This window comes from Henckelia pumila, unplaced genomic scaffold, assembly GCF_033568475.1.
Source record: "Henckelia pumila isolate YLH828 unplaced genomic scaffold, ASM3356847v2 CTG_461:::fragment_3, whole genome shotgun sequence".
In the NCBI taxonomy this organism is placed as follows: Eukaryota; Viridiplantae; Streptophyta; class Magnoliopsida; order Lamiales; family Gesneriaceae; genus Henckelia; species Henckelia pumila.
In genome coordinates, this window is record NW_027331831.1 from 4685206 (window position 1) to 4712965 (window position 27760).

General features: G+C 39.3%; 1 protein-coding gene across 1 annotated transcript; it reads right to left on the reverse strand.

Annotated features, from left to right (window-relative positions):
• Positions 1-1963: 1963 nt before the first annotated feature.
• LOC140871928 (uncharacterized) lies at positions 1964-26816 on the reverse strand. The gene is made up of 9 exons (XM_073274671.1): positions 26658-26816; positions 25990-26111; positions 24894-25854; positions 24631-24776; positions 24285-24429; positions 16318-16450; positions 15364-16131; positions 14620-15004; positions 1964-2171 (listed from the first exon to the last, which is right to left on the reverse strand). Exons 1-9 carry the CDS (start codon positions 26814-26816, stop codon positions 1964-1966), a joined length of 3027 nt encoding a protein of 1008 aa, XP_073130772.1.
• Between the last annotated feature and the right edge of the window lie 944 nt (positions 26817-27760).

Genomic DNA, 27760 nt, shown 5'->3' on the forward strand with positions numbered 1-27760 from the left:
TCTAAAAAATTATTAATTTTTCAACAAAAAAATAAAATAAAATCATACCTTAAACTTGTTATTTCGATGCTGGTTCTTCACAAAAATTTTCAAAATCTAACGCTATTTCGCTTTAAACAACTTTTGCATAAGCTTGTTGCACCAAACATCGACACAAATATATAGATATTCGCTGATTTAGCCGTCAAGGGTTTGCGTATAATTCATATTGGGGAAACGTTGGATTGAGAGAAGAACTGTAATTAAATAAATATTTGTTGTTTAAATGAGTATTAATGAGTTTTCATATTATTTTAGGACAATTTCGTAAATTTATCTCAATTAAGAAGTTCAAACAAATGACAGACCTTTGTAAGAAAACTGAAACAAATAAACACTGATTGTTGGAGATTTATTGATCATTTTATCTTACTCTAATATAACTTTAATCGACACATATTAAAAGGAGAAAAAAAAATACACGAAAAACTGAAGTGGATAAAATTTTTATCATCCGGCCCATGGGGCATCTGCTATTGCTAAATTAGCCCCCCAAACATAATTCCGCAAGCTGACAAATCCAGGTGCATAAGAGTAATTTCAGGATCCACCAATCGTATGACTTATGTCAAAAGTTTTGCCTGAAGATCAACTCCACCACGCCAAGTTCATCATATGCTAAAACAAAAAAACAAAGCCTAAAAGCAAAAATAATAATAATAATAATAAAATAATAAATAATAAATAAATAATAAAAATATAAATTATTTTTCGGTATTTTGGTGAAATTGTCTTGTGGATTTTGGCTCCAAGTTCCATGAGATGGGCTTATTTTGATTCGTCATCAAAAAATCTAATTCTGCGTATCCGGTATGCTTATAAATAATTTGGTCAAGTGAATTTTACCTTAAAAAAATTTGTGATATTGCGAAAAGATGTTGATTTTTTCAAAGATCAATCGAAATTGTGTTGTATGGAGGAGTTATTAATTTATTTAAAGTTTTTTTGTCCTATTTAAATCAGATTATCCATCGGATTCAGAGAAAATTATCATCCATACCTACATATTTCGTTTTTTTAAATATTTAATTAACTATAAAATATTTTGCAAGAGTTTATTGCACCAAACCCCCCTGTAAAATATCGAAAATAGATACTTCACCTCTGTGAAATTTTAATAGGCACATCAGCCCTTAACTTTTTGTAATTGTTGCACGTTTAAACCTGCGACCTGCCACAACGAGTTATTGAACATGCGTTGTTACGGTGCCTAAGCAACTATTTTTTGACAATATTAGGTCTATAATACGAAAATGTCTTTTTGTTACTGTAGTATTTTTCATATTTACTCAAATACATCACGTGTATTTGTGAAAAAAATTGTGTATTATGATTTGGGAGATGTATTTGACAAGATATGAAAATTATTACAATAATAGAATGTAATTTCCGTATCATAATTCACATATTATAAAAGAAAATCGTTATTTTGGCGCAAAAACGATGTGTGTTTAACAAATTCGTCGTCACAATTGGTTAAACTGCAACTATTACAAAAAGTTAAGGACTGAAGTGTCTATTGAAATTTCAAAAGTAAGACATGTATATTTTCAATATTTCACAAGAAGAGTTTGATGAAAAAAATCTACTTTATAATATCTAAGTCGGTCAAAACTCAAAATATACATAAACTTGTTCAATATTTTTTTCATTAATATTATTTGGAAAAATTGTATATATCACCCTGTGAAATCTCGAGTTCGCTGATAACCTCATGTGAAATTTTTTTGAGCTAAAAACCCCTTGTGTTTCCGGATCGGTAGCACACGTACCCCAACTCAATTTTTAGTCAAATAAAAAATCAAAAATGGCGAAATTGTCCCTACATAAACAATAAGATGAAACTGATCTCTGTCATTGTTCTTAACTCATCTTTCATTTTCTTCTCTTTCTTTCAGCCAAACCCTAACCTATAAACTTATCTTCATTGTTGCTGAACTTTCAATCGGACATCTCCCAACTCCGGACTCCCATGTTCAATTGATTGCTCATCTTCAAGATTTGTATTTCGTAACTTCATCTGGTAAGTTTTCCTTGGACATGGCATTGAAGCCGATGGCTGCCCACTTCCCATCTCATAATTCACCTCACCGGAGTCTCCAACAACACCACGTACACTTTCCAGGACACACCTACAAAAATACCCACATTTCTGAAAAGAGCAACAATAATACAGTCGTTCTTTGGATGGTTTTTCAGTTTGGACAACTCTAATATCAATTCTTGTTGGAACACGTTTTCAGATCAGTCAGATCTGATACCCGGAGCAGCGGAAGTTTAAAAATTTTTCTTTTTTGATATGGAACGATTCCATATCATGGGTATCAAATCCATACGATTAAAATAAACAGGTAAAATAATAATAACAATTATAATTTTACCTCTTCAAGCTATTACTTGATCTATGGACTCCAACATATTAAATCTGCTCTTGTTGTAAATCCCAGGAACTGATGACTCGCTCGATCAACTCCTGAATTAGGTCCACGAATAGAAAACTAAAACCCTCTGATTGATTGCACTAAAATCAATCAGATGTTTATCGAAGAGATTTAAAGATTTGATCTGTCAATTCAGAATGTAAATTTTTTCAGAAAAATCACAGACTGAATTCTCTCAAAAAGGGAGACTGATTTTCGAAAATCCTCTTGAGACACTCTCTCAAGATTTTCGAAAATTCCTCTTTTAATTATGAGGTTGTGTGTAGTTCAAAAATCTCATCAACCCCTATATATAATTTATGTACTGGACTAATTATATGTCTAATAGGACACTAACACCTTAGGGCCCATTAGTCATAACTTAAGCCCAACAAGTCAAGCCTGTTATTATAGAAATTAATATAAAATTCATCATGACTCCGATTGATAAACTGATTTCACCAATGTGCACAGAAACTATTTCTACACCTTTTAAAGTCAAGATAATTTTTCTGAATCCGAATTCAGTGATTTCCAAAAATGTTCATCCCTATGTCATTTTAGGAAATTTCACTCCCTTTAGTTAAGAAGTCCAACTTCTCTTTCGCCAAATTTAACTCTTTAAATTCAACTATCTCAACGGGGATTAGAAATTCATTACTTGTGTAACCCTCAATGGTTCAGGGATACAGCTAGCCGTGGGCTCACAACTCCTTGTGACTCGGAACAATAATTTTCGACTTACCCATCGAATCATGGTAAAAGCACCTAGCAGCATCGCCCCATGATTCCCTAGGTATCACTGATAGTGCCTGCAAGAACCAATAGGTTTTGGTTAGCGTACAGTACGGTCTCTTCAACCATATATCCCGATCAAATCAACAACCATTGGTACATCGAGAGTCGTTCGAGATTCGATAACTATGCAATACATCTTGAAGATCAAATAGTGACATCGCATGTGCTACTAGGAAACCAAGTAACCTAAAGCACATCATGTACTCTGGCCAGAGATTTGTCACACTAATATCTCCTCAGATCGCATAGGATATCCACACTCGCAAGCGTGTGGTGAATCCTTGACAACAAAGCATTGACTCCTATATGTGTCGTAACTGTACCCAATCTCGACACCTGATGACCCTCATAGAGTCGGTAAACTAGTCAAAGTACAGTACTAACATATAGAGTCTCCATGATATTTCAAGTAGTAAGGACTAATGGTGTACAACCAAAACCGCGGACTTATCCACTCAATTAATGATAACCACTTGGAAAGTCCGAATAGGGTAGTTCGATCATCCATCATATGAATATCCATTTGCATGCTTCGAACATTTCTATGTTCTATACCAATGAAACGTGGTACTAGGCATCGCAAATGCTATTCTTAATCTTGAGCGATCCTTATCCTTATTAGCGGACGGCTCAATTGACTAGGAACTGTTTAGAATATACAGTGATTATAAGATGTGTTTCATGATTGTTATTGAATTCTACTATCACACCTTACATGCACTCTAGGATATTCAAGGTCTTTATCTAAACATCGTATAGTACGTCACAACATAATAATATGATAAAAGATAAAGTAAATTCCAATATAAAAGTGTAAATTATATTAAACAAAGATTGTTTACACATAGAGTCACAAAAGCCCTTAGCCACAAGTTGGCTAACCGGGCACCCACTCTTTCAATCTTCCACTTACCCTAAAGTCAACTAGTCATACTACGTAGTCTCATTGCTTTGCGATGTTTGTCAAATAATGGTCCTGGCAAGGGCTTAGTAAGTGGATCAGCGATATTGTCTGCAGAAACCACTCTCTCGACAGTGATGTCTCCTCTTTCCACGATCTCCCGGATGATGTGGTATTTCTTCAGTATGTGTTTGGATCTTTGATGAGACCTTGGTTCCTTTGCCTGAGCAACGACACCATTGTCGTCACAGTACACCGAGACTGGACCAACAGCTTCAGGAATTACGCCCAACTCTTGGACGAAATTCCTCATCCAAACGGCCTCTTTAGCAGCAGCTGATGCTGCAATGTATTCTGCCTCAGTGGTGGAATCCATTGTGGTGTCCTGCTTGGAACTCTTCCAAGAGACAGCATCGCCATTGAGCATGAATACAAATCCAAAGGTTGATTTCGAGTCATCCACGTCACTTTGGAATCTAGAGTCGGTATAGCCTTCCAATTTCAATTCTCTTCCACCATAAACCATGAATACATTCTTAGTCCTTCTTGAGTACTTAAGAATATCCTTCACAGCTTTCCAATGCATTTGACCGGGGTTGGCTTGATATCTGCTCGTGACACTCAGAGCATAGGCCACATCCGGTCTGGTAGATATCATCTCATACATGATACTCCCTATGGCTAACGCATATGGTATGTGTGTCATTTTCTCTATCTCTTCGTCAGTCTTGGGAGACATAGACTTTGATAGAGAAACTCCATGGCACATAGGTAGATGTCCTCTCTTGGACTCATCCATAGAAAACCTTTTCAATATGGTGTCGATGTAGGTTGCTTGAGTGAGTCCTATCATTCTCTTAGATCTATCTCTATAGATCTGTATTCCTACAATATAGGATGCCTCACCTAAGTCCTTCATCGAGAATCTACCTGACAACCATATCTTTGTTGACTGCAACATCCCTACATCATTTCCAATGAGTAGGATGTCATCAACATAAAGTACTAAGAATGTCACAGCATTCTTAACTACTTTCTTGTATACGCACGGTTCCTCCGGGTTCTTGATGAAACCAAAGTCCTTTATTGTTTCATCAAATTTTTGGTTCCAACTTCTTTATGCCTGTTTGAGACCATAAATTGATCTCTGAAGCTTGCATACCTTATGCTCGCTTCCCATGGATGTGAATCCCTCGGGCTGCATCATATAGATCTCTTCCTTAATGTTTCCATTAAGAAATGTAGTATTCACATCCATTTGTCATATCTCATAGTCATACCAAGCTGCTATGGCAATAAGGATTCTTATGGACTTGAACATTGTGACTGGTGAAAAAGTTTCATCATAGTCAACACATTGTCTTTGAGTATAACCTTTTGCAACCAATCGTGCCTTGTAGGTCAGTACCTTACCATCAGGTCCAAGTTTTCTCTTGTAGATCCATTTACACCCTATTGGAACAATTCCATCGGGAGGATCTACTAAAGACCAAACTTGGTTTGTATGCATCGAGTCTATTTCCAACTGCATAGCTTCAATCCATAAGTTCGAATCAGCATCAGAAATTGCTTCCTTGAAGTTTCTTGGATCACATCCAATGTCGGGTTCACTTTGATCCCCTTCAAGAAGCAGACCATATCGAATAGGAGGTCTAGAAGTCCTCTCGGATTTTCTAGGAAGAGGCGTGTCAATTATTGGTTCCAGAGGTGCGGGATCGTTATTTTGTATCTCGGATTCTTCTCGTATTTCTTCAAGTTCCATCATCTTGCCTGTCTTATCAAGTAAGAACTCCTTCTCCATGAAGGTGGCATTCCTCAAAACAAACACTTTTGTTTCAGTAGGATGATAAAAATAATATCCGATTGAATTTTTCGGATACCCGACAAAATAACATAAGGTGGATCGACTATCCAGCTTATCTTCCACTGTCTGCTTCACGTAAGCAGGATATCCCCAAATTCTTAAGTACGAATACTTAGGAGCTTTGTCATTCCATACTTCATATGGAGTTTTGTTTACTGCTTTAGTATGGACATTGTTTAACAACAATACCATTGTTTCAAGTTCATAGCCCCAAAACGAAGGTGGGAGCTCAGTGAAGCTCATCATAGATCGAACCATGTCCAACAAAGTTCGATTGTGACGCTCCGAAACGCCATTTAGATGAGGTTTCATAAGAGGAGTCCACTGAGAGAGATCTCATTCTCTTTTAGATATCCCAAAAACTTGGTACTTAAGTATTCTCCACCTCGATCTGATCGAAGTGCTTTAATACTCCTACCTAGTTTGTTTTCTACTTCAGCCTTGAATTCTTTGAACTTTTCAAATGATTCAGACTTATATTTCATCAAATACAAATACTTGTACCTAGAATAATCATCAGTAAAGGTAATGAAGTAGGTGCAACCATATTTAGTACCAATAATAAATGGGCCGAAAACATCTGTATGGATCAAATCCAACAGATTTTGACTACGCTCAGGTTTTTCTTTGAAAGGAGTTTTAGTCATTTTTCCTTTTAGGCAGGACTCACAAGTTGGTAGAGAGTTAATATCAGACATATTAAACATGCCCTCTCCCACTAGCTTGTTCATCCTCCTTGAGGAAATATGACCTAGCCTAGCATGCCAAAGGTTTGCCGAGTTTTGACTATCATTTTTTCTTTTATTTGTTGTTTCCGGTTTATCAACATAATTAATTGGTACGTCTTTTAATTTTAAGTTATATAGATCGTTTTCAAGTTGTACACATCCAGTCAAACATTCATTCTTGTAAATATTGCAAATCTCATTCACAAAATTGCAAGAAAAACCATCTCTATCAAGCATAGAAACAGAAATAATGTTTTTAACCAAATCTGGCACAAATAAAACATCTCTAAAAAATAACTTAAAATCGCTCTGCAAAACTAAATAAACGTCTCCCACAGCTTTGGCTTCAACTCTAGAACCATTTTCGAGCCTCAACTGGGTCTCACCCATCCTAAGCTTACGACTTCTTGTCATCACCTGCAAATCATTGCAAATGTGAGATCCACATCCGGTATCTAATACCCAAGAAATAGTATTAAGTGAAACATTTATTTCAATATAAAACATACCCTTTGCAGTTCGCAACTGCTCGAGATATTCTTTGCAGTTACGTTTCCAATGACCGGGTTTCTTACAGTGATAGCAAACATCTTCATATTTGATCACGTTTGAAGCCTTTGTCTTGTTCTTCTTCTTGGGTCCAGTTTTCTTGGGTAGGGCAGAACGTTTCTTACCCTTTGCACTTGGTCCCTTCTTAGAGTTAGAAGAGGAGCCTACCAAGAGTACCAATTTATTCTTTTTTAATGTGGCCTCATATGTGACAAGCATATTGACCATCTCTTCAGGGTGGCCTCTATCTTGTTCATATTGAAGTTCATCACAAAACCGTCAAACGACGAAGGAAGAGATAGAAGTAATAAGTCCGCATTCAGTTCGTGCTCCAATGTTAGATCGAGTGTTACCAACTATTCAATGAGCCCAATCATGTGTACGCCATGCTCACGGACTGAAGTCCCATCTTGCATGCGGCATGTCATGAGCTCTTTGACAGTCGCATACCTCTCGGATCTCGACTGAGCTCCAAAAAGTTCCTTGAGGTCCTTGTGAATGTCAGCAGCATTCACTGCATCCTCAAATCGCCTCTGAAGTTCATCAGACATCGAAGCCTGCATGTAGCTTTTTGCCTTGATATCATGGTCCCACCATTTATCAAGTTTAGCCAACTCTTCCGGACTCACATCAGCCGGGGCTTCCTTTGGAGGAGACTTTTCTAACACGTAGAAAGCCTTTTCCGAACTTAGAACAATCTTTAACTTACGGAACCATTCAGTATAGTTTGCGTCAGTCAATTTGTTTTGTTCGAGAATAGAGTATAGTGGATTGCGCGAATTCATCATAATGAAATACTGAAAAGAAACAGACAATAATCAGTGATTACTTAATTAATTTACTAAGACATAAAATAAGGCGATATTAATTTTATGAATCACTCTCCCACTATTTTAACGATTTCATTACCCTCTAGTGAAAACGAGAAACTGGTTTTATTTGTGGGAACATGGAGTCCAATTAACAAACCATAGTCCCGAATAATATCAGTCAACCATAATTTTCAAAAGGTAGAGCCCAATTGCTTTCAAAGCAACCCCCATGTTTTTTTTACCTCATGTCCAATAAGAGCCCAATAATATGACGTAGTTTATTGTGACATGTCAAGATGACCCATCAATATTAAGTTGTGATGGACGGTCGCCATGTGGATCCCCAATAATATGAGCCAATCCCATGGGAGTTCCACCCAACTTACAACATGTGTCGATCCAATGTACAGCTTTTCGACGAACGACCCCCTCCCCCCCCCCCCCCAATAATATGTGCCGGACCATGCCCGCGGATAGCATCTCATACATTGATCGTTGATGGAACGTAGAAATATTTAAACAATATTTAAATTCCCTTTTGTTAATCTTGATATCAATTTTAAATCATATTTAAAATGAGGGATTTTAATTTTGAAAATTGTCTCATCATTTAAAAAATTTGTATGCTTGCGGGATTCATGCAATTTAGTCTAAACATGCATACAACAATAATATCAAATATTATATAAAAGATGATCGATGCCTAGATCTTATCGACCCGTGGTTGCCAATCATGAGTCTAAGTCCAATCCTAGGTGATATGCAAGTATGCAATGCAATCCTATTACATTGAGCTTCCAATTTACATATCTTCGGTCTTTATTGTCTGCTGGGCCCACCATTGTCTTCAAATCTTTATCTCCCACTAAGTCTAATAAATTTACAATAAATTTCGATGACAAGTAGGGGATACATATTTAAGGGTGGGAACGGGCCATAAACCAGACCCACTTTTATTACAAATGATAAATCAAATTTGGGCCATAAACCAAGCCCATTAATAAAATCCAACAACAATAATAAAAACCAAATGTAAACAACCTATCATACACCTACAAAATTGGTCATGGCAATCGATCATCCTCTTATCCAATAATTAATTCAATAATTAAATCATTGGATAACATGCAATGACAATATAATTAAAAAGATAAAATCAAATTTTATTTTATATCTCCATAAGATCATATTTTATTATCAATTGTACCAAAATAATTAATTTTATAAAATCTAATTTAACGGATAAAACTTATAAATTTTTCCAAAAATTCAAATTAATCCAAAAATCAATTTTAAAAATTTCGGACTCAAACAATTTGACCCGATGCCTCGTGGTCTAATCAAAACAATTTTCGATCGGACCAAAACTAAAATTTCAAAAATTTAAAATTCTATTTAAAAATCAATTTTTAATTTTCCGGGATGCCCGGGACGTTTCCGGGCTGCCTGGGACGTTACCGGGCAGCCCCGCCCCCACGTGGGGCAGGGCAGCCCCACGTTGGACTTGGGCAGCCCGTCGCTGCCCGTGTTGACCATAAAATTTAAATTTTAAAAAAATTTTGTTTTGTTTTTCAAAAACCGAGGTCAAAATTTTGTACAATCGATAAATTTTAATCGTTTGATCTGAGAACAACCTGTCTCTGACGCCACTGTTGGAACACGTTTTCAGATCAATCAGATCTGATACCCGGAGCAGCGGAAGTTTAAAATTTTTTCTTTTCTGATATGGAACGATTCCATATCATGGGTATCAAATTCTTGCGATTAAAATAAATAAGTAAAATAATAATAACAATTATAATTTTACCTCTTCAAGCTATGGCTTGATCTATGGACTCCAACAGATTAAATCTGCTCTTGTTGTAAATATCAGGAACTGATGACTCGCTCGATCAACTCCTGAATTAGGTCCACGAATAGAAAATTAAAACCCTCTGACTGATTGCACTAGAAATCAATCAGATGTTTATCTAAGAGATTTACAGATTTGATCTGTCAATTCAGAATGTAATTTTTTTCAGAAAAATCACAGACTAAATTCTCTCAAAAAGGGAGACTGATTTTCGAAAATCCTCTTGAGACACTCTCTCAAGATTTTTGAAAATTCCTCTTTTAATTATGAGGTTGTGTGTAGTTCGAAAATCCCATCAACCCCTATATATAATTTCTGTACTGGACTAATTATATGTCTAATAGGACACTAACACCTTAGGGCCCATTAGTCATAACATAAGCCCAACAAGCCAAGCCTGTTATTATAGAAATTAATATAAAATTCATCATGACTCCGATTGATAAACTGATTTCACCAATGTGCACAGAAACTATTTCTGCACATTTTAAAGTCAAGATAATTTTTCTGAATCCGAATTCAGTGATTTCCAAAAATGTCCATCCCTATATCATTTTAGGAAATTCACTCCCTTTAGTTAAGAAGTCCAACTTCTCTTTCGCCAAATTTAACTCTTTAAATTCAACTATCTCAACGGGGATTAGAAATCCATTACTTGTGTAACCCTCAATGGTTCAGGGATACAGCTAGCCGTGGGCTCACAACTCCTTGTGACTCTGAACAATAATTTTCGACTTACCCATCGAATCATGGTAAAAGCGCCTAGCAACATCGCCCCATAATTCCCTAGGTATCACTGATAGTGCCTGCAAGAACCAGTAGGTTTTGGTTAGCGTACAGTACGGTCCTTCAACCATATATCCCGATCGAATCAACAACCATTGGTACATCGAGAGTCGTTCGAGATTCGATAACTATGCAATACATCTTGAAGATCAAATAGTGACATCGCATGTGCTACTAGGAAACCAAGTAACCTAAAGCACATCATGTACTCTGGCCAGAGATTTGTCACACTAATATCTCCTCAGATCGCATAGGATATCCACACTCGCAAGCGTGTGGTGAATCTTTGACAACAAAGCATTGACTCCTATATGTGTCATAACTGTACCCAATCTCGACACCTGATGACCCTCATAGAGTCGATAAACGAGTCAAAGTACAGTACTAACATATAGAGTCTCCATGATGTTTCAAGTAGTAAGGACTAATGGTGTACAACCAAAACCGCGGACTTATCCACTCAATTAATGATAACCACTTGGAAAGTTCGAATAGGGTAGTTCGATCATCCATCATATGAATATCCATTTGCATGCTTCGAACATCTCTATGTTCTATACCAATGAAACGTGGTACTAAGCATCGCAAATGCTAGTCTCAATCTCGAGCGATCCTTATCCTTATTAGCGGACGGCTCAATTGACTAGGAACTATTTAGAATATACAGTGATTATAAGATGTGTTTCATGATAGTCATTCAATTCTACTATCACACTTTACATGCACTCTAGTATATTCAAGATCTTTATCTAAACATCGTATAGTACGTCACAACATAATAATATGATAAAATATAAAGTAAATGCCAATATAAAAGTGTAAATTATATTAAACAAAGATTTTTTACACATAGAGTCACAAAAGCCCTTAGCCACAAGTTGGCTAACCGGGCATCCACTCTTTCAATTCTAACATTGCACTAACACCATGGAGTTTGAGGATACCTTACATCAACCTTTGATTCCATCTTCCCAAAATATTCCAAGTGAGATGTACCACAAGAAAAGAATAGATGAGACGAAAGAGACGAGATACAATACATTCACATATATCAGTCATTTAAGAGTATTTTATACTTTTTGTATAAAAAAAACTTCAATATTCACATCTCATAGCGCGTGAGCTACAAACCATAGCAGGAATGGTGCGCATGCTACCGATCCGAAAACACATGGGGTTTTTAGCTCCAAAAAATTTCACAAGGGGTTATCGGCAAACCCGAGATTTCACAATGGTGATATATGCAAATTTTCCATATTATTTCAATGTTTATTAATGTACATATTTTTTTAATGAACGTGTATTTGATCAATATTTTTTTTAAAAAAATTGATTAATATTTTAAAATTTATATTTTTTTAAAAAAAAAAAGTCTAACGGTATCATTTTTTCAATGAACAGTCGAGAATATGAATGATCACTCACAGCCTAAAAGATTGTAGACGAAATCTTTCAAAACACTGCTCGTTATTCCTAGTAGCTCAAGGAATTATCACAGCATTCCCTTTGAAATTTGAATTCGATAGTTGGTGTGATTTTGAAGATAAAAATTTATTTAAAATTGTCTTCAATCAACTTTTTAAAGCGATTTACCAATAACAAGCAGATGCAATATATATTTAGATACGATAATTAAAATCAGTCTTTACATTTTCAAAAACTGAAAGTACATGATTGTAACGTCCCAATTTCACAATCGAAACGTTACTCAAACATACATACTTAAATTTGGTAAAAAATAAAAAATTTTGCGGAAGCATCATCTTCTTTATTAAAAGGAGCATATAAAAATTTCACATAATAAAATAGTATCTAAAAATCTTTGCCAAACATGACCAACAACTAAAGAAAAATTAAACTTGTTTGCCTCTCATCAAATAAAAATAAAATAAAACAAATGCTTTTAAAACATCTCTCAAGCTAAAGCGTTCACACTTATGCATTGCCCGTTGGATCGACCCCGGCCTCTTCTTCATGCCCGGTCACATAATCATCAATGTAAGCATCCACATCATCGTTACTTGCACCATTCAAGTATAGTGAGTCGAAAGACTCAGCAAGAACAGGCAGAAAAAGGATTTTCTACTTTAAAATAAAAATATTAACTTAAACTTTCATGCAATAAACATAACTTTGATGTAGCCATAACATAAAAATATTTGAGGTGTTGAAGTATGAGTAGTGTGGTAACCGTCATAACGAGCCATTCATGGTTTTCTGTTGATCAACAAGCATATGACATTACGCCCGTAAACTTTCATTCTTTGGATAGCCGCTTCGGCGCTCATCCCGAAGTCCATACCCCATATAACCATCCCGTGAGCCATGTTTGGATAGCCGCTTCGAAGCTCATCCCGAAGTGCATACCCCATATAATCACCACAAGACGCATAATTCATCAAAATATTTTTCATGTATCATATCATTCATCTTATCAAATCATATCATATCATTTTCATAAACCTCGTAACATGCTCATAAAATTTCTCGTGATGCTACATGTTTAAATTCCTTCAAATCATTTCATGAGAAATTAGCTTTCATGAGAAAATCACATAATCATGCAATACATAACTTGACCGATCCACGTGAGGCATTCTGTCCATTTTGAACCCTGAAAACTTTAACATTCTTCATGAACATTCTTAAAAATAATTAAAATAACTTAAAATATCAAAATCATGATTTTTAGGACTCAAAAACTCGTAAAATGGGGTGGGAAGTTCGAGCCTGCGGCGCGGCCGCGATACCCCTGTAGCGCGAGTGCGCTGTCTCGGCGCTGCCATTGGCGCGGGCGCGCGCACAACCAGCGCGGGCGCGCCGCCCGCTCGCAAAAGTGCGAGCGCTCGGCGCGGGTACGCTGCTTGGCAGCGCGGGCGCGCCTCCTGTGCGCAGACCTGCGCGACTCAGGCGCGGGCGCGCTGCTTGGCAGCGCGTGCGCGCCGTCGCGACTCTTTTTTCCGAAAACTGATCTTTTTTGCACTTTTTCAAAACCACATTGCTTAGGAACGATTTTTCCATCAAAAATACCATCCAACAACATCAAAATTTCAAAATAACTTGTACCAATACATCAAACATTCAAAGATTTTGAGTCAAAAACCTTCATAACTACTTTTACCCAAAAATCTGATATAATGCATTCAAATCTTTCAAAACTCAATAAACATGAACCGAACACATCAGGAATGCTTCACGTATCACAATCAAGCTACATACTCATAAAATTTTCAAGAAACATGCATAGATCATCAATCAAACACCTAGGGTTTTACCTAAAAAAAAAATACATATATTCTTGAATGGGTTTAAAAACAGTAAAAACTTGCCTGAATCGTCTGATTGGGATTAACCTGGACGGCGGAACGATCTAGCCTTGAGAAGTCGAAGAACCCTAGCTTTGATGCAGCGTTCGAGTGAGAGAGATTTGAAAGAAAAGAGAGCGTTCAAAAAAAATGAGAGTTCAGAAAAAAAAATCTGAACGCTTATTCCTTTTGTGACTAATGGGCTCCAACACGGCCCATTAGTTACATTTAAAATCCTTTAAAATTTGTACTCTCCCAATAAAAATATACTGCATACCTTTAAACTTAATTAAAAAAAATATTTTCTTACTCGCTTCAAGGCTAAACTCGTTCCTGCGACCCAAGATTAATTCCAACATGAAAACTTTAAAATCATACATATTGCATAAAATTTCAGGCATTTAATTTAATCACATAATTAAACATAGCAATTAAACATTCTAAATAACATGCATTAAATCATATAATTTAACCAATTAACCGTGATTAAGCTAGTCGACTTTTTGGACCTTACAACTCTACCCTCCTTAAAAGAATTTTGTCCTCGAAATTCGACTTACCAAACAGTTCAGGATATCGTGCTCGCATATCCTGCTCGGTTTCCCAGGTAGCTTCCTCAACCAACTGGTTGCGCCATAAGACTTTCACCATTGGAATCTCTCTGTTTCTCAACCTACGAACTTGTCTGTCTAAGATTTGAACAAGCATCTCCTCGTAGGATAAGTCTGGCGTCCAATCCACTGGCTCATGGCGGATAACATAATAGGGATTTGCCACATACTTCCTTAGCATGGAGATATTGAAGAGATTGTGAACACCCTCCAAGTTGGGTGGTAGTGCCACTCGGTAAGCTCGAGCCCCAACCTTTTCTAGGATCTCAAAAGGTCCTATATATCTTGGTCTCAATTTACCTTTTTTCCGAATCTCATAATACCTTTCCATGGTGACACCTTTAAAAATACATGGTCACCTACTTCAAACTCCAAATCTCTACGTCGCTGGTCGGCGTAACTTTTCTGTCGACTTTGAGCTGTCAACATTCTGTCTCTGATCTTGGCTATCACATCTACTGTTTGGGTCACTATTTCCGGTCCAAAAACAGCTCTTTCTCCAACTTCGTCCCAGTGTAGGGGAGTTCTACACCTTCTCCCATACAACGCCTCATAAGGAGCCATGCCAATAATTGCTTGATAACTATTGTTGTAAGTAAACTCCACTAAAGGCAATTTCGATTCCCAATTACCTCCAAAGTCGATCATACAAGCTCTCAACATGTCTTTGAGTATTTGGATCACTCGTTCTGACTGACCATCTGTCTGAGGGTGGAAAGCTGTACTGAAAGCTAGCTTCGTTCCCAATCTTCTATGTAAACTTCCCCAAAAGTTTGAAGTGAATTTAGGGTCTCTGTCAGATACTATCCTCACTTGTACTCCATGCAATCTGACAATTTCTCGAATGTATAGCTCTGCATACTGATTCATCGAGAAGATATTCCTGACTGGAATAAAGTGAGCTGACTTAGTTAACCTGTCAACTATCACCCAAATCGAGTTCATCCTTCGCGTTGAAACTATCAATCCTACCATGAAATCCATGGTGACATCTTCCCACTTCCATGTGGGTATTGGCAATGGTTTCAGGAGTCCTGCCGGTCTCTGATGCTCGATCTTCACCTGCTGGCAAGTCAAACATTCATTCACAAATTTAACAACATCATTCTTCATTCCTGGACACCAATATAAGGATTGCAGATCCTTATACATTTTCATATTTCCTGAATGAATGGAATACGGAACAGTATGGGCTTCAATCATCACTTCAACTCTCAGTGCGTCTACTACTCGCACCCACATTCTACCTCGGTGATGAACAATTTCATCTTTGACAGTGTACAATGTACCACCCTTAGCTTCATATCTGTTCCTCCACAACGTCAACTGTTCATCAGAAGCTTGGCCTGCACAAATTCTTTCAAGCAAACTAGGTACTACTGTTAAGGCTGCTAGAGTGCATACCTCCATTGGTTCGAATACCTCCAACCTCATCCGTTCAATTTCAGCAATCAATTTCTGCTGGACTGTCAATTGGTTCAATGTCGCAGACTTGCGACTCAATGAATCTGCTACAATATTAGCCTTACCCGGATGATAGCTAATGTCACAGTCGTAGTCCTTCACCAATTCCAGCCATCGCCTCTGCCTCATATTCAACTCCTTCTAAGTGAAGAAATATTTTAGGCTTTTGTGATCAGTAAAAATCTGACATCTTTCGCCGTACAAGTAGTGTCTCCAAAGCTTCAAAGCAAAAACCACCGCCGCCAATTCAAGATCATGAGTCGGGTAGTTTCTCTCATGAACCTTCAGCTGTCGAGATGCATATGCTATTACTTTATTATCCTACATCAAAACAGCTCCTAATCCACTCTTAGAAGCTTCGGTATAAACCACAAAACGACCTGTGCCTTCGGGAATTGCTAGCACTGGTGCTGACATCAGTCTTTCTTTCAATTCGGCAAAGCTCTTCTCACATTAATCTGACCACACAAACTTCACACCTTTTCGAGTTAAGAAAGTCAGTGGTAGAGCTATTGTAGCGACCCAAACCGGATCCACTACCTAATCAGAGTTTAGGAGCATAATTAAACATGCATTAAATAAATCGCTGCGGAAGACTTAAATTAAAACAGACCGGCAGAATACAACCGGATAAATAAATTCGATTTATACAACCCAATCGAAAATAAATAACCCTAAAGGCAAAACCTACAGCTAAATCATGTTGTCTTCACTGGTCACTGGCTACTCCAAGCTCCTGGTGCCCAACCATGCACCTATAACTGCCCCGTCGAATGGGGTGTCCAGACATACAGAAATACTGAACGTGAGCTCTAAGCTCAATACGAAAGCAATGATATATATTTTATATGCAACACATAAGTGACTTCAAAAAAATCAGGGTTAAATCACTTTCTCTGGGCGCCTGGAATACACAGTATCGGGCTAGAGAGCGACTCCGCGTGGTACTCATATATTCCCAAGACATGAATCCTCACGAAGAATCGCCTCGACTGATGGAAACTATCATGACTCACATCATCCCGATGCAGTCTCCGTAAAAATATATGCATGTGCTAAAGCCGTAAAACATGGTAAAACATATAGCACATACTCATGCAACACATATAATATATATCATGCTAGCCATCTCAGTCAGTACTTACGTACCTTACTACAGGCAAATCCTAGCAGTCCCACTCTAGGTTCCAAGTCTATCATCAACTCTACAATGCAAATATCCATGCATCATTCAATAAGCTCTAAAAGCCTTAACTAAGCTATTGCATACTCCTAAATAATTTAAGGAGACCATAGCTATACCTGCGTCCGTTGTCAGCCCACTGATGGCGACTATCCCACAACTAGGGGCACATCCCTGCTGCAGCTCCATAGCTTCGAGCACTGCTCCGCTACACGAGCACTGCCCCACTATTATGTCAGACACTGTCTGACTATACTAAAATATATTTCCTACTCCAACTCTAAAATAAGAGTACCCAAAGCCCAAAATAGAGCTACTAGGGCGAAGGAGAGGAATTCGGAATTGGCAAGAAATGAGGAGCTCGGACCCTATATTTATAGACGTCGATCGGAAGTTTCGTTCCTCGATCGGACGTTCCGTTCCGGCAGATCGGAAGCTTCGTTCCCCGATCGGACACTCCGTTTGCCACGTGTCAATTCGGTCCACATGCAACCACACACCTGTCATCGACAGCCATCGGAAGCTCCGTTCTTGATCGGACATTCCGATCGTCGATCGGACGCTCCGATCCTAGATCGTTGCTTCCGATCCCACTCGAGTCTTGGAACCCTCTAAACCAATTTCGAGTGTCCTGGATCCATTTTTGGGCTCCGTTAATCCTCCTAGAATTTCCTTAATCATGTTTTACTTAACCCAAACATGATTACATGATTAATTACTCATTAATCATTAATCACGGATACGGGTCACTACATTCTCCCCCCCTTAAAAGATTTCGTCCTCGAAATCTAAGATAAAATCTCGAGAACATAAAAAAGACCTTTGCTTGAGTGCCTGGTCGAAATAGCTTCCGACATACTCAGACTCTTGTCGAATTATATGCAAACTGCATAAATACTAAATCACAATAGCATTCTCCGAGCTGGAAACCACTGCATTACTTGATGACAATTAACCTCGCTTGACATTAACGTGCCACAGCACTGATACGTCCTTCGTCACAATCACGATCTTACTGATCACGAAGCATACAACAATCCACTGGTCACCAAAAGTCCTCAGTGCCCAATACCTCTAGTGAGGAAACACTAATCTCAACACTGTGCTGACACAACAAAGCTCTAATCCTCTTCAAGAGAATCTAAATGACACAGGGTTATATTGCAATATAACTGCTTAACATGATTTCATAGACTGATTATCCTCCCCATGCCTCACCGAAGCAAAATAGCTTCCCAAGGGCAACACTGGGAACTCAGACCATCCAGTCTAGTACAAATCACAGTTCATGTTTCTTAGTATAACTCAGCCATAGGTTATTCACCCAAGAATTCCCAATCAATAGACATTCTCCCGATAGTTATACTTACTCGCAATCACTGTATACAAATCAAGACTAAGGCAAGGTCCCACCAATAAGTTCGACTGGGACATTCCACCGTACACAGACATATGGAAACGCTTCCTATACCGTCTCGAAACTCAACAGTTGCAAGCGTCTGGTATAACTCAACTCGGAGTCTTTGATGAAGCCATCATCGCATACCAACCTCCAAAGGTTAAACACACTGATCCTGGGACTAAATCTCAACGGATTCTCAATAGTCAAATAGCTTCCCTTGCTGAACTCATCAGCCACAGCAATGAAAAGACTAATTCGTCGATTCCCTAGCCGATCCTGGGAAACACTTTTCCTCTAATAGCTGGTCACACAACGCTTCTGACTGTCGTCATAGCTGGAACGTAAAATCTCTGACAAATAGTCAGCACGGATGTGATTTACTGACTGGAAAGAACAAAGTTGCTGCATCGCTGTCTTGCGAAGTCTTCAATTCTCACAACAATCTTATTGACCACTAAGCCGATCAATGACTGCTTCGATCATTTCCATGATCTCACGCACCACATGCTAAAATTTAGTGACACCCCTTGCTGGATCTCAAAAATAGACCCCAGCTAATGTCACACCTCGCGATCATACAATTGATGTCCATATGAGTATCCAATCCTCGTTGGATCCCAAACTCCAATGGTACACTTAAGACATCATCACAAAAGCACTATCCTGGAAGTTACCAATTCCTTCACTTGTGTCTCCTGTCAAGTTAACCCTTAACTTGACCCTTCAAGTCAATTGAAACTCTTTGGTGAATTCATCTCCGGCAACCTAGAGATTTCAAAGCACCACCTGCTCCGAGACTGTACCAAGTACTCATCTCTTAAGCATTTGATCGACAAAATACTATCCCAAGTATTTCTCGATTGCTACATCCAAATCATCACCGATTGGACTTACTAATCGACCTCGTCGATTTACTGATTGATACTCACACTTATCAAATCAGATAACCACTAATCGTCAACACCTAAGTGGCTCGATCCATTACTCTTGACTCGACTGATCCAAGTCTACTATTCCAAACATTGGATTACACAAAAACTCTCTGGTTACAACAAACCCGCGCTTGGTAACCGAAACATAGCTATTAGTAATCTAATGACACAATCTCGTGTCTTATTACTGACAGCTATCTCGTACACTGACTTAATCAATCTAACTCTGACAAAGTTAATCATTAACCACTAGTAGTCATTGGCACAAACCCTGTGCCGTCTCAGCACAACTACTCGTTTGTCTTCTTCACTCGAGATGATCATCAAGACAAACCAAGTTCAATATCTTCTCGCGATCTTATCAACTTAGACCATTTCCATCTCAGGGAAAATCCTACGCTCAACCTCCGAAATATCAGACAGTTCTTGGTGCAATCACTGGACTCATTATTATTGCCTCGTTCTTTCAAGATGAACATCACGATTCGTCAAGTCCAAGAATTATAACTAACGAATACCAAATATCTTCACAATATTCGAACATGCTCCGGATCAGATCCCTTGCTAAGACTGTACGACAATTCAAGACTTAGGGTAGCTTACCTCGATAACCCACCTGGACAACCACCAAGGCTTCACGGGTATAGGCCATGCTTCCCTCAGATCTCAATAATCCTTGTACAATACTTATCATATGATCCGACACTTGATGAAATCAATCATCATGAAGTAATTCTTGTATTCGAGTCGAAGTCTCGAAACTGCATCCCATCCCGGATCTCGGATAATTCCTATCTCAAAGAAACTTTATCCACAACTTTGATGACAACCACAATTCATTGTTGGTAGAATTCCATCCACCTACTAGATCCCCACGTCTAGCAGTAATCATCGGTCAAAATTAAATCTATCTGCTCAGAGCACACACTTGTCAAGGAAATCCCTCCAAGACTGGTTCCTATAGCAGAACACTATTACTGATATCTCGAACACACCAGACGATATTGAACCATCAATATCAAACTTGATATCTAATCCAAGGTCATACCCTGTCGTGACTGTCACCAAATCCCTAGACTGAGTAGCCTTTTCACCGCCGTCTCCTGAAGCACAAGGGCTCCCAGGTAACCTCTGAAGTAAACTCCCAGAGTAACACTGGCATAGGGTCGCGCCCCATCACGTCTAGTCATGGTCATAGTCTACAACTCTTGGTATATACTCGACATGTCATCCTGATGAAATCCCATCATCACAAGTCTCAACCTAACAAAGGTCAAACAGTACACTGTTCTAAGGAAACAACCTAGAACAAAGCCCAATGTCCGAAAACGAACAATATTCACATGCCTCTAGATGAGTTCACCCATCGCTGGCACTATTTTAGTCCACTGACTAACTAGGTCAATCCTATAAAAACAATTAGACTAACCACAAGTCAAATAGTCACAGTCGGCCCACTCAAATCCCATGAGCTACTATAGTTGAACGCAAATCAACTAAACTCAATCCAAACTTCTGCACAATCATGCAATCATCCACGAATTTCTAGATTAATAAAACATGTATCATTGCTTCAAGTTATGTACAATTTCTTGATTACAATACAATTACAGTATTCCAAAAATACAAAATGTACAATCAATAACTTGAATGATACAACCGAGTCTGATGATTTATTACAACTGAAACACTGTTTACAACTACAACAATACAGTATTTAAATCATCGTACTAGTCTTCGTTCCTTGAGCATGAAGCTTCTAATCGACACACGCATCGATATCTTCCATCCAAGTCTCTCTACATGTCCTCCCGCAAAGAACTCCGGAGAAATGGCACGTGTTAGCTAACCAGCTATGCTCTGCGTCAGTGCATGTCAATCGACCTCTTATGCTCACGATCTACCGTCAGCTTTCTTCTTGTAACTAAATCATGCTTTTGAACATGAAGTTTCTCGTACGCGTACCAAAAGCATCGATACACGCACACCGGCAAAACCATGTTCTGCATGAGTTTAAATGACAATCTCTCCAACTACGAGTGGAGAATCTCTTCGGACTGGAACCACATGGGTTATTACACACCATTCGTTCCAAAAAGCCCTCAGAGATATCTGACGTGATATTCTCTTTCTTCTCTCCCAGTCTTTTCCTGCTGGAATCCATATGTTCTTCGATCAGCATCCCAAAGCATCAAATGATGAACTGTAGTCAGCATATTCATGCTACTACCGGTGTTCTCATCACTGTTGCCTTCCTTATAATGAAAACTCCTGCCGCAGGCCTTGGCAATGAAGAAAATTATCTTTAGGTCTCGCCAATCCTACAAGGATAACCCAAAGTCTTAGTACTATATCCCAAGTCTCTTGCATGTATATGCTCTGATACCATTTGAAACACCCCACTGTATCAAGACGGGTCTTTTCAGCGTGCTTATGTCCTCACTCACACGCACCCTGGAAAACTTCCCAGGGGGTCACCCATCCTATAATTGCCCCAAGTCAAGCACGCTTAACTTTGGAGTTCTTATGTGATGAGCTTTCGAAAAGAAGATGCACCTTCTTGATATGAATAGTACATATGAAATCTTTTAAGTCCTCCTCAACCATGTAGTCCCATTACATACACAGTCTCAGTATCCCTCTCATTCCGGCACGGGATCGGTTCATTCATGTCTCCCTCCGCCTAGAATCCTACCAGGAGCCGCTCATTGTCCGTGCAACCTCTTGGCACCGGCGATCACTCCCTGCCTCTTCAGCCCCGGGCGTCACATGCCCACCAGCTTCCGCTTGGTTCATCCCCGAACCATACCGTACTAAGAGAGGTCGGCTCTGATACCAATAAATGTAGCGACCCAAATCGGATCCACTATCTAATCAGAGTTTAGGAGCATAATTAAACATGCATTAAATAAATCGCTGCGAAAGACTTAAATTAAAATAGATCGGAAAAATACAACCGGATAAATAAATTCGATTTATACAACCCAATCGAAAATAAATAACCCTAAAGGCAAAACCTACAGCTAAATCCTGTTGTCTTCACTGGTCACTAGCTACTCCAAGCTCCTGGTGCCCAACCATGCACCTATAACTGCCCCGTTGAATGGGGTGCCCAGACATACAGAAACACTGGACGTGAGCTCTAAGCTCAATACGAAAGCAATGATATATATTTTATATGCAACACATAAGTGACTTCAAAAAAATCAGGGTTAAATCATTTTCTCTGGGCGCCTGGAATACACAGTACCGGGCTAGAGAGCGACTCCGCGTGGTACTCGTATATTCCCAAGACACGAATCCTCAGGAAAAATCGCCTCGACTGATGGAAACTGTCATGACTCACATCATCCCGATGCAATCTCCGTAAAAACATATGCATGTGCTAAAGCCGTAAAACATGGTAAAACATATAGCACATACTCATGCAACACATATAATATATATCATGCTGGTCATCTCAGTCAGTACTTACGTACCTTACTACAGGCAAATCCTAGCAGTCCCACTCTAGGTTCCAAGTCTATCATCAACTCTACAATGCAAATATCCATGCATCACTCAATAAGCTCTAAAAGCCTTAACTAAGCTATTGCATACTCCTAAATAATTTAAGGAGACCATAGCTATACCTGCGTCCGTTGTCAGCCCACTGATGGCGACTATCCCGCAACTAGGGGCACACCCCTGCTGCAGCTCCATAGCTTCGAGCACTGCTCCGCTACACGAGCACTGCCCCACTACTATATCAGACACTGTCTGACTATACTAAAATATATTTCCTACTCCAACACTAAAATAAGAGTACCCAAAGCCCAAAATAGAGCTACTAGGGCGAAGGAGAGGAATTCGAAATTGGCAAGAAATAAGGAGCTCGGACCCTATATTTATAGACGTTGATCGGAAGTTCCGTTCCTCGATCGGACGTTCCGTTCCGGCAGATCGGAAGCTCCGTTCCCCGATCGGACGCTCCGTTTGCCACGTGTCAATTCGGTCCACATGCCACCACACACCTGTCACCGACAGCCATCGGAAGCTCCGTTCTTGATCGGACGTTCCGATCGTCGATCGGACGCTCGATCCCACTCGAGTCTTGGAACCCTCTAAACCAATTTCGAGTGTCCTTGATCCATTTTTGGGCACCGTTAATCCTCCTAGAATTTCTTTAATCATGTTTTACTTAACCCAAACATGATTGCATGATTAATTACTCATTAATCGTTAATCACGGATACGGGTCACTACAACTATCTTAGAGAAGTCTTGAATAAATCTCCTGTAGTAGCCTGCTAAACCCAAGAAACTTCGTATTTCTGTAGCATTCTTCGTAGCAACCCAATTCTGAACCGCTTCCACCTTAGACGGATCGACCTCAATCCCTTTAGCTGAAACTATATGACCCAAAAATGAAATTTGCTCCAGCCAAAATTCACACTTACTGAATTTAGCATACAGCTGCTTTTCTTTCAAAATCTGCAACACTGTAGTCAAGTGCTGACGATGTTCCTCCCTACTACGAGAATAGATCAATATGTCATCTATGAAGACTATGACAAACCGATCCAAGAAAGGTTGAAACACACTGTTCATCAAATCCATGAACACAGCTGGTGCATTGGTCAACCCAAACGACATTACCAAGAACTCGTAGTGGCCATAGCGAGTCCTGAATGCTGTCTTCTGCACATTTGCATCTTTTACCTTCAGTTGATGGTAACCTGATCGTAGATCGATTTTTGAGAACACCTCTGCCCCTTGCAATTGGTCGAACAAGTCATCTATTCTGGGCAAGGGATATCTGTTCTTCACTGTAACTCGGTTCAGCTCTCTGTAGTCAATGCACAATCTCATTGACCTATCTTTCTTCTTGACGAACAACACCGGTGCACCCCAAGGCGATACACTCGGTTTGATGAACCCCTTATCTAGCAACTCTTGCAAGTGATCCTTTAATTTTTTCATCTCGGTCGGTGCCAATCTGTACGGTGCCTTAGAAGCTGGCTTAGTTTCAGGCAACAATTCTATCCCAAATTCGACTTCCCTGACTGGAGGCAATCCCGCAACATCATCGGGAAAGACTTCCGAAAAATCTTTCACTACCTCCACTTCCCCAAGTTTCCGTCGCTGTACCTCCAGATCACCAATTAGACTCGCAAGAAATCATGTACACCCATTACTCAATAATTGTCAGGCTGTTCCTGCAGAAATTATACCTGGTGCACTCTTCTTAGACGTAGTGCGAAACACCAACGATTTCCCGTTCTGATATATCACAGAGACAGTTTTCCATTTGTAGTCAATAATAGCCTCATGCCGAGTCAACCAGTCCATCCCAAAAATTGCATCAAAATCCACCATTTTCAAAACAATAAAATCTGCACACAAAACTAGACTCTGCATCTGAACCTTGCAATTTCTTACCACACTACTACTTTTCAGTTCTTCTCCTGAGGGTAATGACACACAAAATTCCAAAATAGATTCATCCGGCAAGACCCTCAATTTCATCATAAAACTAACAGACATAAAAGAGTGCATAGCTCCTGTATCTATCAACACGAATGCAGGTAAATCAGCAATACGAATCATACCTGAGACAATTGCAGAATTTGGGTCAACCTGATCATGAGTCATAGCAAACACTCTTCCCTTGACAGGCTCCTTTGACTGCGGGCAGTCTTTGGCAAAATGCCCTAGCCTCTTGCAAAGAAAACAAGTATTGGTCCCAAGCATGCATTGACCGGAGTGTGACTTCCCACACTTCTGACAGATAGGTGCATTTGCCGGCCTTGGAGCGTTGGCGTTCGGTTGATTCTGTCCCTGAGGTCGCGCCTGATTGGGGTTTTGGCGCTGCTGCTGTTGCGGTCTCCTTTGAGCTGGAGCTTGATACGGCCTCTTCTGACTAGACCCTTGCTGCTCTCTCCCTTGGTAACTAATCCTCTTCGCTTGCGATTCTTTGATAATATCATTCCCATCTTTTTCTGACAACATAGCCTCATCCACTGCTGCTCGGTACGTTTGTGCCCCACTCAACCTGACATCTCGTCGAATAGTGGAATTCAGTCCCTCTGTGAAATACTTCAACTCCTCTGCAGCATTGCTCGAAATCATGGGCACAAAGTACCTCCCTCTCTCAAACTTCTTCACATATTTGGCAATGGACATGCTCCTTTGGCGGAGCTCCAGAAATTCTCTAGCAAGTCTAGTCCTGGTGCTTATAGTGAAATATTTTTCATAGAACACATCTTTGAATCTATTCTAAGTCAACGTAGTCATATCCACAGCAGAACGGGCTCCCTGCCACCAAACCCGTGCATCATCACGGAACATAAAGATAGCACACCTCACACGGTCTGCATCAGTGAGCTGCATGTAGTCAAAAATAGTCTCCACTGACTGCACCCATTCCTCGGCTACAAGGGGATCAGCCCCTCCTTTGAACTCCTGTGGCCCTAGATCCTTAAACTGTTTAAAGATCGGATTAGTTAATAGTGGCTGATTGTTGTTTCGTCATCCCGCTTGTGCTTGGATTAACTGTTGAATCTGTTCCCCTTGGGCTCTACTCTGCTCTTGCAACAGAGTCACCAACCCAGCCAAAAACTGGTTGTTCTGATTAGGGGTGGGCATCGGGTCGGGTATCGTCGGGTTCGGGTTTTTTGGGTCGGGTACCCGACTAGTCGGGTAGTCATTTTGACTACCCAAAACCGACCCGAAAATATCGGGTACCCGATTGTCGGGTACCCGAAAATCTCGGGTAATTTCGGGTACTACAGTGCGGGTACCTGAAATGTGGTTCTACATTTTTTCCCCAATTTCCTTACGCTTTTCTTCTGAATCAATTATTTTTTTACGGGTTCCTGTACGTCTCCATTTTACAGTATCCCAAAGACGATTAAGACTTTCAAATCATTCCATGGATTATTGCTTTCACGATGGAAATTTATTTTTGAAACTTCTTCATCAGAAAATATAAAATTGTTGGGAAAAAAGATTACCAAGAAAGACCACAACCTGAATAATCTGAAGACCTACTTTTATGAGAAAAACACAAGAACGAGAGTCAAGAGAAAGAGCAAAAGATTGACAATTGAGATATAAATAGAAACCCTTCTGTTCTGCCAGTGCTTCCACGAGAAGAAGACGACAATGTTTAAGATTTGGGCTTCTCATTTGTATATTGGGCCGAGATACAAAAACTAAATATAGTCGGGTACTCGATACCCGTTCGGGTTTTGCAAAAAAACCCGACACCAAACCCGAAAGTATAAACCGGGTTCGGGTTTTTACCCAAACCCGATTATTTTAAAAAATAACCGACCCGATCGGGTTTTATCCGATCGGGTCGGTTCGGGTACCCGAAACCCGAATCCGAACGCCCACCCCTAGTTCTGATTGTCCTCATTGTTCGGATTCCTACGGTTAGCCATGATCCTGATGTCCATACAGTCCACATGCTTAATTACGTTATTTAAACATAACATCCTACTCAATAGGCATACACTAGAAATCAAAAACATTATCAAGCATCTTAAACAATCCATAACATAAAACTTACAGATATGAAGATGAAGCATAGGGTCATGGCGAGAATGCATGTGTGCGACAAACCCAGAGCGAACTGCTCTGATACCAAGCTGTAACGTCCCAATTTCACAATCGAAATGTTACTCAAACATACATACTTAAATTTGGTAAAAATAAAAAATTTTGTGGAAGCATCATCTTCTTTATTAAAAGGAGCATATAAAAATTTTACATAATAAAATAGTATCTAAAAATCTTTGCCAAACATGGCCAACAACTAAAGAAAATTAAATTTGTTTGCCTCTCATCAAATAAAAATAAAATAAAACAAATGTTTTTAAAACATCTCCCAAGCTAAAGCGTTCACACTTATGCATTGCCCGTTGGACCGATCTCGGCCTCTTCTTCATGCCCGGTCACATAATCATCAATGTAAGCATCCACATCATCGTTACCTGCACCATTCAAGTATAGTGAGTCGAAAGACTCAGCAAGAACAGGCAGAAAAAGGATTTTCTACTTTAAAAGAAAAACATTAACTTAAACTTTCATGCAATAAACATAACTTTGATGTAGCCATAACATAAAAA